This window comes from Ambystoma mexicanum, chromosome 4p (assembly GCF_040938575.1).
Source record: "Ambystoma mexicanum isolate Mex_15411 chromosome 4p, UKY_AmexF1_1, whole genome shotgun sequence".
Lineage (NCBI taxonomy): Eukaryota > Metazoa > Chordata > Amphibia > Caudata > Ambystomatidae > Ambystoma > Ambystoma mexicanum.
Window position 1 is genome coordinate 273914071 of NC_090927.1, and position 13876 is coordinate 273927946.

General features: G+C 45.5%; 1 protein-coding gene across 1 annotated transcript in view; it reads right to left on the reverse strand.

Moving 5' to 3' along the window:
• CYP39A1 (cytochrome P450 family 39 subfamily A member 1) overlaps positions 1-13876 on the reverse strand; it is a 747125-nt gene that overhangs the window by 626040 nt on the left and 107209 nt on the right. The window contains exon 2 of the mRNA XM_069605805.1: positions 8276-8411. Within this exon, the coding sequence (XP_069461906.1) occupies positions 8276-8411 (136 nt within the window). The remainder of the gene's footprint in view (positions 1-8275; positions 8412-13876) is intronic.

The window sequence follows — 13876 nt, forward strand, 5'->3', positions numbered from 1 at the left end:
TGACCCAAAGAGGTGATAGGCAACCTCAAAATTCTTTCAAGAAGGACCATAACTTCTTGTTATGCCTTTTCACCGGCAAACAGAAATCGGGTTAAACCCTAATCTTGCCCTGACTCTCCTGACTGATTCCAAAGTCCCTTTTTATGTATAGGCTCGCAGAGGAACTCCACAAATACATGACAGGGAACATACCTACAGGACAAAATTAAACAGTGAACTCCAACCAGAATCTTATGTATAATGCCCAATGTCATTCAAAGTTCACCCCTCGAGTTGGGAGGGCAGGTGAGATAAGTGCTTTTGGTATAAGCACTTTGCTTCCTTCCTGAATTGACCTCTTTTAGGAAGACATTAAAACAAATACTGTTTGCATGAGCTGCAAACAGTATGTTTGTAGAAGTTGTAGTCCTCATGCAGTGATTAAGCCTACAACTCATCAATCTCAGTTAATATTAAAAAGCAAGCAGGTAACCACAGAGGCTTCCACCCACATCCACAATTCAGATTAGAAAGCACACAGTTAACCGTCTTTCAGAGTAGAAAGCTACCATCTACCCACAGTTCAGGTTTAGAAGTACAAGTTAACACCTGTTCACATTATGAGGCTACAAGGTTAGCACTGCTTAGTTTGAGAAACGATCACAGAACAAAAAGAGCAAATTAGGAATGTCTAATCTAATCACTGTCCATGTTCAAAAGATACAAACTATTGATAAAATATACTGCAGTTCAAATTTGGAAATCATCAGCTCAACACAGCATGGGTAAGTAAAAAGCTTTCAACTAGCCACCTTTTATTTTAAGAACTGAGCATTAAGGCAGGGTACAGCGAAGTTAGATATCAGACAACAACATTTCACATTATGAGCCTTAGGAAATGGCAAGCCCTGGTAGACCAGGATGAGAAGGAACCAGTGGTTCCCTCTATGGGGCCTGTGGGGTGCCAATTAAACACATTTCAATTTTGAAAATGGTCAGTCTCACCACACTTTTGATTAGTAACATAGCTGTAGTTTCAGATTAGGAAGCGGCAGAATAGAGACATACCGCATCACATGCTGCTGCTATTTTTTTTTTTTTAAAACAATTTTTATTAAGTTTATTCCAACAACCAACACAAACCAAACTTACAGTGTTCATGACAATATTAACACACATCATTTTATCTTGTCCACTGTATTCCACCCCTTCCCGCCCCTCCCCCCCAAGCCTACTTTCCTTCCTGTTCCATTTCTTCATCATGTGATAGGGTATCTGTATCGATTACTCCCAGTGGGTCCTGGTCACTAACCCCGACACTTGTGGGCCCAAATAGCCCTGCAATTAGTTGTTTCCAAGCCATGAAGGTTCCTGCTTCCTCCTCCCCACCAACATTACTCGGCTCTTGCCATACTGCTGTTTCGGCATCTGTCAATTTTTGTAGATCCTTCCACCACATTTCTATACTTGGTCTGTGGCATGCTTTCCATCTCATTGCAATTTTCCTCTTTGCTAATACATACACCAGGTCTTTCAATTTGCTCACATGATTTAGCTTGCGTGGTCTAGGGAACCCTCCCAGTAGGCAAGCCCATGTTGTATCTATCTCTATTTTGATCCCTTTATCTTCCATCCTGTGTGCTACTTCACCCCAGAAGCGTTCTATTTCTGGGCATGACCAAAACATGTGTACCATTCCTGCATTTTTTTCATTACATTTGGGGCATGCCTGACGCCCTACATTTTTAAATTTAGCTATCCTTTGTGGCGTCATATACGCCCTATGAGTGATATACAACTGTATCTGTTGTAGCCTGGCATTCCTCGACACTTTTTTGTGATACATTTGTGCGCGCTCCCGCATCTCATCACTCATTGAGGTCCCCACTTCTTCTTCCCAATCTTGTCTAAGTCGTGTCACTTCCCTTCCCACCTTAGTCATCATCAGCTGATATTTCGTGGCCCCCCTCTGCTATGTCGTATATTGTGTCTATGGCGATATCAGGCTCACTCGATAGTTTTTCTTCAGGCCACGTCTCTTTTATCCGCTGCACCACCCTGTAATATGTAATATACTGTCCTGCATGTACCTCTGTTTCCTCCAGCAGCCCCTCGAAATCCCTTATATTCTCTTCTTGACATATGTCTCCCAAAGTCGCTATCCCCACAGGTTCCCAATGCCTCCTAATCATTAGTCTTAATTGTTTTTCTTTTCCCGCCAGAGCTACAAATGGCACCTGCAGGGAGCATGGATAGGGGTCCTCCATCATTTTACAAGCTCTTCGCCATATCTCCCACCCCAGTACCATCATTCTCGGGCGTCCCTCCATGTCTGCTTTAGGCAACCACAGCATCTCTTTAAGGAAAAATGGGGCACAATCCTGTTGGAACAACCTGGTTTCCGAGGTCGGTTCCTCAGAAAGCCATTTAGCTACGTACTGGAGTTGGCTTGCTATATAATAGATCTCATAATTTGGTAGTTTTATGCCTCCCTTCTCGTGTGAGTTTTGCAGTTCCCAAAGGGCCCTCCTGTTCCTTGTCCCTTGCCAAAGGAATTCCCTGCATATACTGCTCAACTTAGCAAAGAATCGCTTGGATATCAGGTATGGGATATTTCCAAAGTAATGTAACAGTCTTGGCAGGACCACCATTTTAAGCATCGCCCCTCTGCCCATCATCGCTAAGGGAAGTTTCACCCAAAATCTCATACTATTTTCTATGTTCCGTACGGCCTTCTCAGTATTGTGCTGGTACTCTGCTTCTACCGTATGGTATATGTCTATTCCCAGATATCGAAACGTGTTGACTTCCCAGGGGATCTGGAGGATCGGTAATTGCTCTAGCAGAATCCCTTTATATCTCCCCAATGGAAAAACACAAGACTTGTTGGGGTTCACTGCTATGCCCGAAAGCCCTGCAAATCGGTCCAGCACTTCCAGGACATACTGTAGGTTTTCTTCCGGGTAGCACAGATACAATAAAATGGCATCAGCATATAAGGAAATTAAATGCGATTCCCCTTTAATAACGATACCTATTGTGTCATATTGCTGCCTCAAACATATCGCCAAAGGCTCTAAGGCCAGGATATACAACATGGGGGACCACGGGCATCCATGTCTGGGCCTCTACCAAGCTGCCACCTCTCTGATATAACTGACCCCGTCTTCACTCTGGCCAGCGGTTCGCTATATAGCAATTTGGCCCACCTTAGATACCCCGGCCCTATTCCATAATTTGTCAGGGTAGCAATCAACCATGGCCATTTGACCGAGTCAAAGGCCTTAATTGCATCCAGCGACACAATTGCCATTTCACTTGTCTCTTCATTTGCATATTCAATGACTCGATGGAGTCGCCTAAGGTTGTTAGATATGTTTCTATTAGGGACATAACCAGTTTGAACGGGATGTATTAATTTGGTGATGACGCTTCATTTTATTTGCCAGGACCACCGTCAGTATTTTGCTGTCCTGGTTGAACATCGACAAGGGTCTGTAGGATCCGCACTCACCACCAGGTTTATTGGGTTTGGGGAGCGGTATGATTATCGCTTCTCTCAAGGATTCTGGTAGCTTCCCGACGTCATATGATTCGTTAAGCATTTCCAAGAGTGGCGGAAGTACCTCATTTTTATACATCTTATAGAATTCACTGGGGAGTCCATCGGCCCCCGGGGTCTTACAAGTGGGTAGCTGCCTCACCACTTCTTCCATTTCCTCTAGAGTGATTGGTGCGTCTAGCTCCCCTCTTTCTTCAGCGCTGATCCGCAGCAATCCTATATCCTCTAAAATTTTGCTTATTGCTTTATTATCACTTTTTTCCACGTCCACATAAAGGCCATGGTAATAGTCTGCAAATTCTTGATTCACTTCCTCCTGGGTATCTGCTATACTTCCATTTTCTTTCACTATCGTTCTGATTACTGGTCTGGGAGTCTCATTTTTGTATAACCATGCCAGAACTCTCCCTGGTTTATCTCCCCCCGCATGCTGTCTCTCTATGTATTTTTTGTAGTTTAGGTTGCACAGCCTTTCCCAATATCCCGCACAGTTCTGCTGTTACCTAAGTATTGCTTCATTATCATCTTTCGCGCTGCCTCCCCCTTTTCCAGCTCCCTTTCCGCTTCCTGTAGGTCCGCTTCAATCCCTCCTTGTACTCCCTTGGACTTGGCTATTGCTATCCCCCTCACCACTACTTAAAAGGCTTCCCAGAGAACACCCGCCGACTCCACACTACCTGTATTGGTCTCGAAGTAGCTTATTATTTCCTCTCTCATGTCTTCCCTGAAGATGTTGTCCTTTAGCGCTTCCGCTCTGAGATGCCATGTCGGTATTCTCGCTCTCGGAGGTCGATACTGCCATGCCAATATAAGCGGCGAATGGTGCGATAGGACCCTCGCCTTGTATTCTATCTGTGTTATTTCTGTCATTAGCGCATGCGTGACAAACACATAATCTAATCTAGTATGTAGATTCTGGGGGGCTGAATAGTGCGAATATTGTCGATCTTGTGGATAAAGTATTCTCCATGCATCCTCTAACCCAAAGTCTGTTATCAAGGACTGCAATATCTTGGCTGCTGGAGTCGGTCTATCTATTTTGGAGTCTGATCTATCTATCTTTGGGTCTATTACGCAATTAAAGTCTCCCCCCTAAATCACCGCCTCTCCCAGGCTTGCGCTGAGTTTACTATATAGGGTTCTGAAGTATGCCGCTGTATCCTGATTCGGGGCATAGGTGTTTATCACCCATATCTCCTTGTTTTCCATCAATCCCTTTATCATCACCATCCTCCCGTCTGTATCCAGTGTAGACTGCAATAGCTGAAACGGTAGATGTGGTGCCACCCAGGTGATTACCCTCTAGCATACGCCGAGTATGTTGCTCCCACTACAGTCCCTCTCCACTTCTTCCGTACCACCTCCAGTTTTTCTTGCGTTAGGTGAGTCTCTTGCAACAGGGCTATATCTATTTTCTGCCGTCGTAGATAGAGCATAACCTTATTTCTTTTTAAATAACTATTGAGCCCTCTCACATTCCAGGTGACTACTTTAAGGTCTCCCATAGCATATCCGGGTCTCCCCCCCCCACGTACCTACCAGTTCCATCAGGTCTCAGATCTTCCCTTTTTTTATGTAGGCTTGTCCCCCAATACAAACGTCCCCCAACTACTAGATCTACCCCAACTCCCCACATTTTCCCACCCTCCTCCCTTCCCAACCCTATCACACTCCACAATGCTCCCAACTTCCACCGCAATCCCCCCCACCCTCACCCTCCCACAACTGTTGCCCAGCTCCATCCCTGGATCTCAGGCACCCCTGGACCTAGCCCTTTTCCAGCAATGCCGTACTCGCAGCTCAGCAGGGAAACATCACCCTAATGGTGATCTACCTATACTACTACCTGGGGATAGGCCTTCTGCCTCATATAGCTCCAATTTTATATATCTGTCCAAGCGCCTTTGTTGCTGCCCATCATACATTAAACGGATTATATTCTAGTCCGATATGTCCAAATGTCATTTATATCACAACTTCCAACATTAGTCTATTCCGGCTCTATTTCCACTTTACTGACTCCCCCTTCACTTCAACCACCCTACATGGCATTATAATCACTTATCGTGCTCCTTTTGGTCTTGTTCTCCGCCTCGATCCGGGCAGCCGTTTGCATCCATCCATGCTGCCGTCTCCTCCGGGGTGTCAAAAAACAGCGCTTTGCCTTTGTGGAAAATTTTAAGCCTTGCGGGATATAGGAGCATGTATTTGTAGCGAGCTGCACGTAGCCTCCTCTTGATCGCCACATAGCTTTACCTTTGTCTTTGGACCTGCATAGTGTAATCGGGATATGCAGTGATGGTCGCAGATCCCCTTTTGATCGTCCCTCCCTTGCGGAAAAATTTCAATATCTTCTTGCGGTCTATGTAGTTTAGAATTTTTGCTATAATTGCTCTGGGAGGGGCCCCGGGTTGCGGTCTTCTCATCAGCGCCCTATGTGCTTGCTCAATTGCAAACCCTTGGGAGAGCTCTCTGGCCCCTATCTCTTGCAATATCATATTCTCCACATAGTTTGTGGGATCTTGTCCTTCCTGCCCCTCAGGCAGTCCGACCACCCGTATGTTGTTGCGCCTCGCCCGTCCTTCCGCCTCTTCTGCTCGGTTCTCCAGGTTAGTCACCTGTTGCTTCAACACGTGGATTTCCTTAGCGTTATTCGTGCTAGTGTCCGTGTTAATTTTCACCGCACTTTCCAGGCCGTTTGTGCGTTCCGCCAGAGCCCTCATGTCCTGTCTCAACAGGTTGACCTCAATTGCCACTGCGTCTATTTTATTCTCCAGTGCTGTTCTCATGTCTGCCATCACTATTCCCCATGAGGATTTCAGTTCTGTAATGGCCGTTAAAATCGCGCTATCCTCCCATGGAGTGGCCACCTCTTTCTGCACATTTGCCGTGCTTTGCGCTGGGGTGCTGGGGGATTGTTGCTATTTTGCGAAGATGTCCATCATAGGCTGCTTGTTTTTGACTCTCCCACCCCTCACCACCATTGTTCTGTTTTGCCGTGGCCTCAGGGGCCTATCCTCGACAGAGGTTGCCTGCTATCTACTGTCATGTGCTTCCACCCAGAGATATGGATACCTATGCTTCCCAGCAATTGCTGCACCAAACCGTGTATTAGCACTTTGTATGCGGCTGTATCTTCACTCAATTTATGGCCTTAGCTGATGTTTCACGGTATACTTGCATCTGCCCCCATCACATCTGTTGCTCCAGTTTTATTGCCTGCTGCTTATGGCCTGTGCACTTCTCTGGCTATTACTGCCGTTTCCAGAGTGTTTTCGCCTGGACCTCCCACTTTGTGCTACTTCTTTGGAGGCGGGGCATCCGACCTCTCCGCTGTTCCCTCCCAAGGTCCGCCACGCTTCCGATCTCCAGGGGGGGTGGGGCACCGGGGGCCCATGGTTGTCTGCTCTCAGCCTTCTCCGTCCCGCTTTGCTCCGCTCTTGCTGGCTTTCTTTAAGCCTCTGGCATATACGGCGCTTCTGCAGTCTCCGTCGTCAGCCTTGCACACGTAGCCCGCTTCTCGGGCAAACCCAGCACAACTCGCCGCAGCACACTGTTATCCCCGACGGGTATCCACGGGTTGTCTGCAGTTCACTTCCGCTCTCCACAGTGAATGCTCCCTGGAGGGGGCAGCGCGTCCTCAGATGTCCTGTGTGCTGCAGCGCCACTCTCATGGCTCACACGCTGCAAGCCTTCCGACTACGCTTTGCCAGCAGGTGTCTCCGCTCCCGGCTGTGTGCCTCACGCGCTTGCACGCGCTGTAACCCCGATTGGGTCGCCTCGGGCGTAGTGTCCGCTGGTGGTGGCTTCACAGATGCCTCCATTTGCATGCTGTGTCTGCCACATCGCACATTCTCCCGCAGTCACCGTTCTCTGGTGCTGCACTTTTCGTTGTTTTGCCAGTGCAGGCTCGTGTCAACACGGCACCCGATTCCTGCTCACAGTTAATGTATCGCACTTTCTTAGCAGTCCACTCCACTTCCGCACTTCATATTTTCACAGGTCCCTTTGTCCCGAATGCGCCGCCATTTTGTCTTTGTTGTTGTCTCCTCCAGCCACAAAGTATCAGATCCTCCGTCCGCCTGGGTCTATTCATTCACAGATACTTTCTTACTGTTCAAGGCACCTTCATGCATCAATGGTGTTATTATGGAGGCGTAATCTGCTGCCAGGTAGCTCATGCTTCCCCAGATCAATTGACGGATCACGGAGCCCAGTCGAGATGCAGCCTACTCCATGGCTGCCAAGCAACCATGCTGCTGCTAGTTAACCATAGTTAAGATAATTAAACGGTGGGTTGATAAGTACTTAGGTTCTGAAGATATCAGTTAACCATAAATTAAGCACAGTTTAATTTAGGGAAGTGGTAGCCAACTGCATTTCAGAAAGAAGGACCAACACCTGCTAATGGCATATATTATGCTGTACCCTGCCTACATCGAGGGATCCAGGGTGAATAAAGGGACTAAGGGCCGCTCCAAGTTAGTGGGTGATGGACTAGATGGAAGTGCGAGGAGAAACCAAGGGTGAACATTCCTTAATGCCCGGCATTAGGTAGGGGAATGTGAATGAGGCCTCATAAGTAACCCTGGCCCTTTAAAGGAAGTGCATGATTGCTTAATAATACATACCTTTTTTCTTTTTAGAGAAGTGTTGAAAAAGCTTTGGAACAAACATAAAATAAATTGTTCCAATAATTGCTGTATGAATGAGGTTCAACAATATGAAATTTACCTGTATACTGAACGGGCTTTTGCACTGCTTGGGCAAAATCGACTTGCTTAGATGTAAAGAACGCAGACATTCCCTCTTCATCAAACACAAATGTCATTCTGTTTCCTGCAGCCAACACTGTAAATATTGGTCCATGCTGCAGATAAATAAAAACAGGGACATGAGTTACTGTAATACTATTAATAATAATAAAATGTTGGCACATAAGCATATATACCCATCCCCTGCCCCCCAACCTGGTATGTGTCCACAGAGCATCAACTTTAGAATATTAGTATATCTGGAATGCAAATCCTCTTCAATAGTCCTGATCTAGAGGTGTCACGCTCATAAGGTTTAGGATTTGAAAGCCTACCCAGTTGATTAAAGTCACAACTTTGATTGTGTCTTACCAGTGTATTGTGCTAAATGTTGCCCATGTGTTTCAGTTTACTTTAGGAGGTGGCATTCACTAATTGCTAAACAGTATCACAAAAAAGACAAAATACCTAGAAAACAAGTTTTTCACACAAGCTACGGGCTAAGTAGTAATGTATACAGTTGATTACCCATCCAGCCGACAGTACTATCTCAGGCACAAAATAGAATGAAAAAATAGATATCCCTGCCTATTGCCCATTCACCTAGGTGTAGGTGGTGTACCACTATTAGATAGGCGGTACACCACCGACACATCCTTGTCAAGCGGGGCCTACGACAGGGATATGTGTTAGCCCCATTCTTATTTAACCTCTATATCCTCGGCATAGGGGCAGCTCTAGCTCTTATTGTGGTTTATCCCCCTAGGCTGGGATCCTTGAAGTTGCATTACCTCTTATACGTGGACGATCTGCTTATGGATTGTACTGTAATGGGCCTCCAAAGGTTGTTAAATACTATGGCTGATTACTTCGGGGACTTGGGCTTGGACATAAATGTGCCAAAGTCAAAGGTCCTCGTCATTAACCGACGTAGGACTCTTTCAGGTAGGCCTAATTTTGCTTGGTACATAAATAGAACTAGAATGGATTGCAGCACTATGACACATTTTGGGACTTGTTCTGCTGGAGATAATCATTAGTTGGTGCAGAATTTTATTAGTGAGAAGTATCTTGTTCCCTCCAGCTTTTCCCTTTTTGGGCAGCTGAATGCTCTTTTTAAACAGGGCGATTGCGCTCATTTGAATGCTTGGATGAAAAGCGTGTTATCTACCCTGGAGAAAATTGTATATTGTTGGAGGGTCTAGAGTACAGATCATGCAGGGTTAAGAAGAAATTATTTGAAAACGCTTAGATTGCAAATAGACGATGCCTCGAGGCTTATAGAATCTTTGACCACTTCTCTTTGGATATCAAGCCATATAACCATATACAGAAATGCATAGGAAGACATCCGTCTAAACAATCAAAGGAGTTTTGGTTACCTGTAAAATTAAATTTGCTGTTAACTAATGATGTCCTAGGTGTAAGGAACAGACTGCCCAAGGAACAACTGGCGTGTCGTCTATGTATGTAATTTCAGGAAACCTTAAAGCACATAATTATTGAATGCCCAGCACTTGGTAAACAGCGGAGTGAAATGTTTGATCTATATTTTAAAACCCGACCACTGTTTACATGGGAAATGTTGTGGTGGAATTTTCTTTTAGAGCCCACTGATTAATTGGTTATAACTCTGATGAATTTTGTAAAAAATATAGCAATTGATTCAATGAGCTTATTTTAATGTAATGAAATTGCTAGGAATCTGTATATGTGATTTTGTAACATCTTGTATTCTGTTTTATAAATGTATACATTGATTGTGTTTTTGCTTTTTTGCTGTGTGTGTGTAAGGTTTGACTTGTTGAAGCTAGGTCACACAATAAAGAATTGAAAAATACTTGCATCAGCAATAATGATTTGTCAGGATTATTCCACAACAGTTCAAAATATACTTTAGTGGTCTTGCCACTTCTTCTTCTTCAAAGTCTTTAACCATAACACAGTACTTCAATTACTTCTACCTGGCCCACTCACCTGCAGGGTCTACCATTACAAAGTCCCTGCCCTGGACCAATGAAAACCTCTAACACTACTACAAGTACTTCTGTGATAAGGTTTACTTCAAACAATTTACCAAAGTCTATTGGCTTTCCACAACATCAGTTTTCACTACTTCTGGAAAACATGAAACACATTGGTGCTGTTTTCCCACACTTGTGATTGCCACCTACACTGCATGTTACGCCCTTCTCCTCCTGAATACTTCAATCAGGAGGGCAGCTCTCCTGCCACTCTTGTTTTCCTACTCTTATATGAACTAAATGCTGAGAGTGGCTTTTTCTCACACTTGTTCAGAATCTGAGATGTTAATGTTTTGAGATTCGCCTGTAACACTCCTGTGTTGATCACAGGAGCTTTCACCATCATAAATGTGGGGGCCTTTTTGGGGGGTGGTGGGGTCTTACTCCCAATGAATGAGCGATTATGACAGTTTTCACCACCCTCAAGATAATTCGTTTTGGGAAAGAAAACCTCCCTCCGACAGCAAGCCATAACATATTTTGGCATCACTGACATTTCTTCCTCTGAGGAAGACACATACTGCGTCACTCCCAACAGAGTCCTCCTGTTCCCCTGGGTCCTTCTCCTCCCAGGTGATCCTTCCAGCTAATACCACTCCCAAGTTCAGGATCAAGTAGCGGCTGCCTTCCCCTGGCCACCTGGGAGGAGACTTTAGATAGGGCCTTTGTGAGGACTCGGCAGGATTCATCACAGAGAGAACTGCTGGCTGGATGAGTAATCAACTGTATAACTTACTGCTTAGCCCGCTGTTTGTGTGGAAAACTTGTTTTCTAGGTATTCTATTTTGTGATATTGTTCCTGGAGCTCAGACAGATTCTGGTTTTGCTCTTTGTTAAGGCTCTCTGTGTGTTTTCCATGATTTACTAATTGCTTTCATCTTTGGTCAGATTAATTTTGTTGACAGGCAGGTTCTATAAACTAGTGCCAGAACACATTTTGTCCCCAGCGCCTTATTTATACAGGTTTCCTTTAATAACAGAAACATGTAATTGCCCATTTCACATGAACAACAGTAAGTACACGTTGCCTTCTGTATTGGTAGTCATTCACTCTTCTTCTCTACACACAGCAGGTATGTCCCAGGCATGAGAAAGGACCAAAGTTCTATGTCATGGCAACCAAATTGCCTGATTGCATGCATAACCCAGCCAGCATCCAGACCCTGTCCCTCAATTTGCCCTAAGGTTTCATTGCTCCTTCCAACAGATAGATCAACATTTAATGGTCAAAGAAAGAAATTAGCTAAATGGGAGAGGAGCCAGTACAGTGAATTGCTTGCACTTAGTGGCCCTTGCCCCCCTTGGCAACCATTTCTATGCATGGCACACCACCTCGACCCAGGAAAGGAAATTAAATGGACGGTTAGCAATATAAGCATTAGCAGAATTACTCAAAGAATGTTCTAATGTAAACTGAGAATTAGCCTTGCAACTCGAATCCAGCATTTAGCATGTGTAGGAAATGTTATGTGTTCATTTATTTTATTTATTGGGTATTTATAATGTGCCTATACAGCAAAAGGTGTGTGCTTTGTGGCTGGTTTGCCGATGATGACATTCAGAAAGTGCCTTGTGTGAGGAGTCATAAGTAAGACTCAGACACAGTGGTGGCTTCATTGTGATCAGAAACATTTATTATATGAAAAGGGTTGGAAAAATGCCTCTCTATCCCTAAAACTAAGAGGGGTTTCCCTGCCTCTAAGAAAACTAAGGAAACTGTTGGAATTTCCAAATTATAAAGTCTGTCCCTGTTGTGTCTCAAAAGCCTATTCTGTCCCTTACACTAATAACATAAACCAGCTGTGCAAGGATGATCTCTTCCTAAAGTAAAAATGTTCCTTCTGATGCCAAAGAACAGAAAAGTTCCCAGTCTCTTGGGCAAAAAGTGACAGAAATAAAGAAATGTTCAAAAACTGTAGTATTCCAATGATTACGGTCATGGCCCTTTTCCACAGGATCCTTCTTATTAGTTTCTCTCTTTATAAGGCCCCTCAGGTCTGTACTTGCTTCCACAAATGTCAATAGGCAGCTGACAAGAATATTCTCCTTGTGCTTTTCCTATAACTCCTATCAACTTGGCACGTTCCCTTTGCCAAGTATAGGACATGTTGTATGGTGCGGGTCCCAGACTCTCAAAATAAATGCTTGGTTCACTCTCCTGCCAAGCAGTTATCCTTTCATGAAACTTCTTATTTGGGTGTGGATCCCCGATTCGCAACATTCAATTTAACTTGATGTATTCTCCTACCACGCCTTCGTCCTCTCATGAACTGTCCCGCTATGGGTGTGAGCCCCAGAATGTTCACAGTTACTTGATTTGCTCTCCTGCCAAGTATATGCTATCTCTCATTGGGTGCGGTTCCCAGACTCACAATGTTCAGTTTGGTTTTGTTTCAGATTCTCATTGGTGTGCGAGTCCCCAACTCGCAAAGTTCCCATTGGCCCTCATTACGACCCTGGCGCTAAGTGAAAAACGATGGCGGTACATTTTTACTGCCATCGTTTTCCGCTAGGTCCGATCATGACCCGTGACCGTTAACTACGATGCCATTAGCGGCATCGTAGTTAACGCTGCCGCTAACTGCACCAAGGACGCGCGCACGCGCCCTCCCACACCGTAATTACTGGCATGGCGCAAAGGTACGCGAATGCCGACCCAAGCGGACATGCACCTAACGCCATCACCCAGCCCGTTAAATACCTTACCGCCATGGTGCTAATTACGCCATCGCGAACCAACCGTAAAGGGCCTTGTGCAGTGAATTCAGCTGCCACAGGTGCACAGAATCAGCACAGCTGGAGGCAATACAGACTCAGGAAGTAGAAAAAGAGCACACCCAACACCTTCCTAGACCCAGTCACACTCCACAATGATACCAATAGGACTAGCAATGTTGGGGCTGGAGGACCTGATAGCAATGCAAGTGCTACAACTTCAACTACAACAACAACAACAACAACAACACCGACAGGCTGCACAGAGGAGACGCAGGAGGAGTAGGAGGGCAAGGCAGGGCCAGCAAGCCCCACCAGCACAGCCAGTGGCACCACACAGGCAGCCCCCAATCCCACGCATTAGAGCCAGTCCATTCAACCTCACCGCTGAGCAGATCCACACCCTGTACCGACTGGACCGGGACACCATCACCACCATTGTGGACATGATACACAACGACATCGTCAGCATGATTGAAACACCCACCGCCATCCCCCCCTACTGAAGGTAGTGTCCGTGCTCCACTTCCTGACCACAGGCACCTACCAGCACACAGTGGGGCACTTGCATGGCATATCACAACCATTATTCTCACGTACACTGATCCAAGTGCTTGATGCCCTCCTCAAGCACACAGACGACCACATCTCATTGCCACGGTCTGCCCAGGAGATTGCTAACACCAAAGTGGGTTTCCATGCACTAGCTGGCATACCTGGTTGCATTGGTGCCATCGACTGCACCCATGTGGAATTGGTGGTCCCACATGCCATGGAGGTAGCGTACCGCAACCGTAAACTATTTCACTCAATCAACGTGCAAATGGTCTGTGACTCCAACA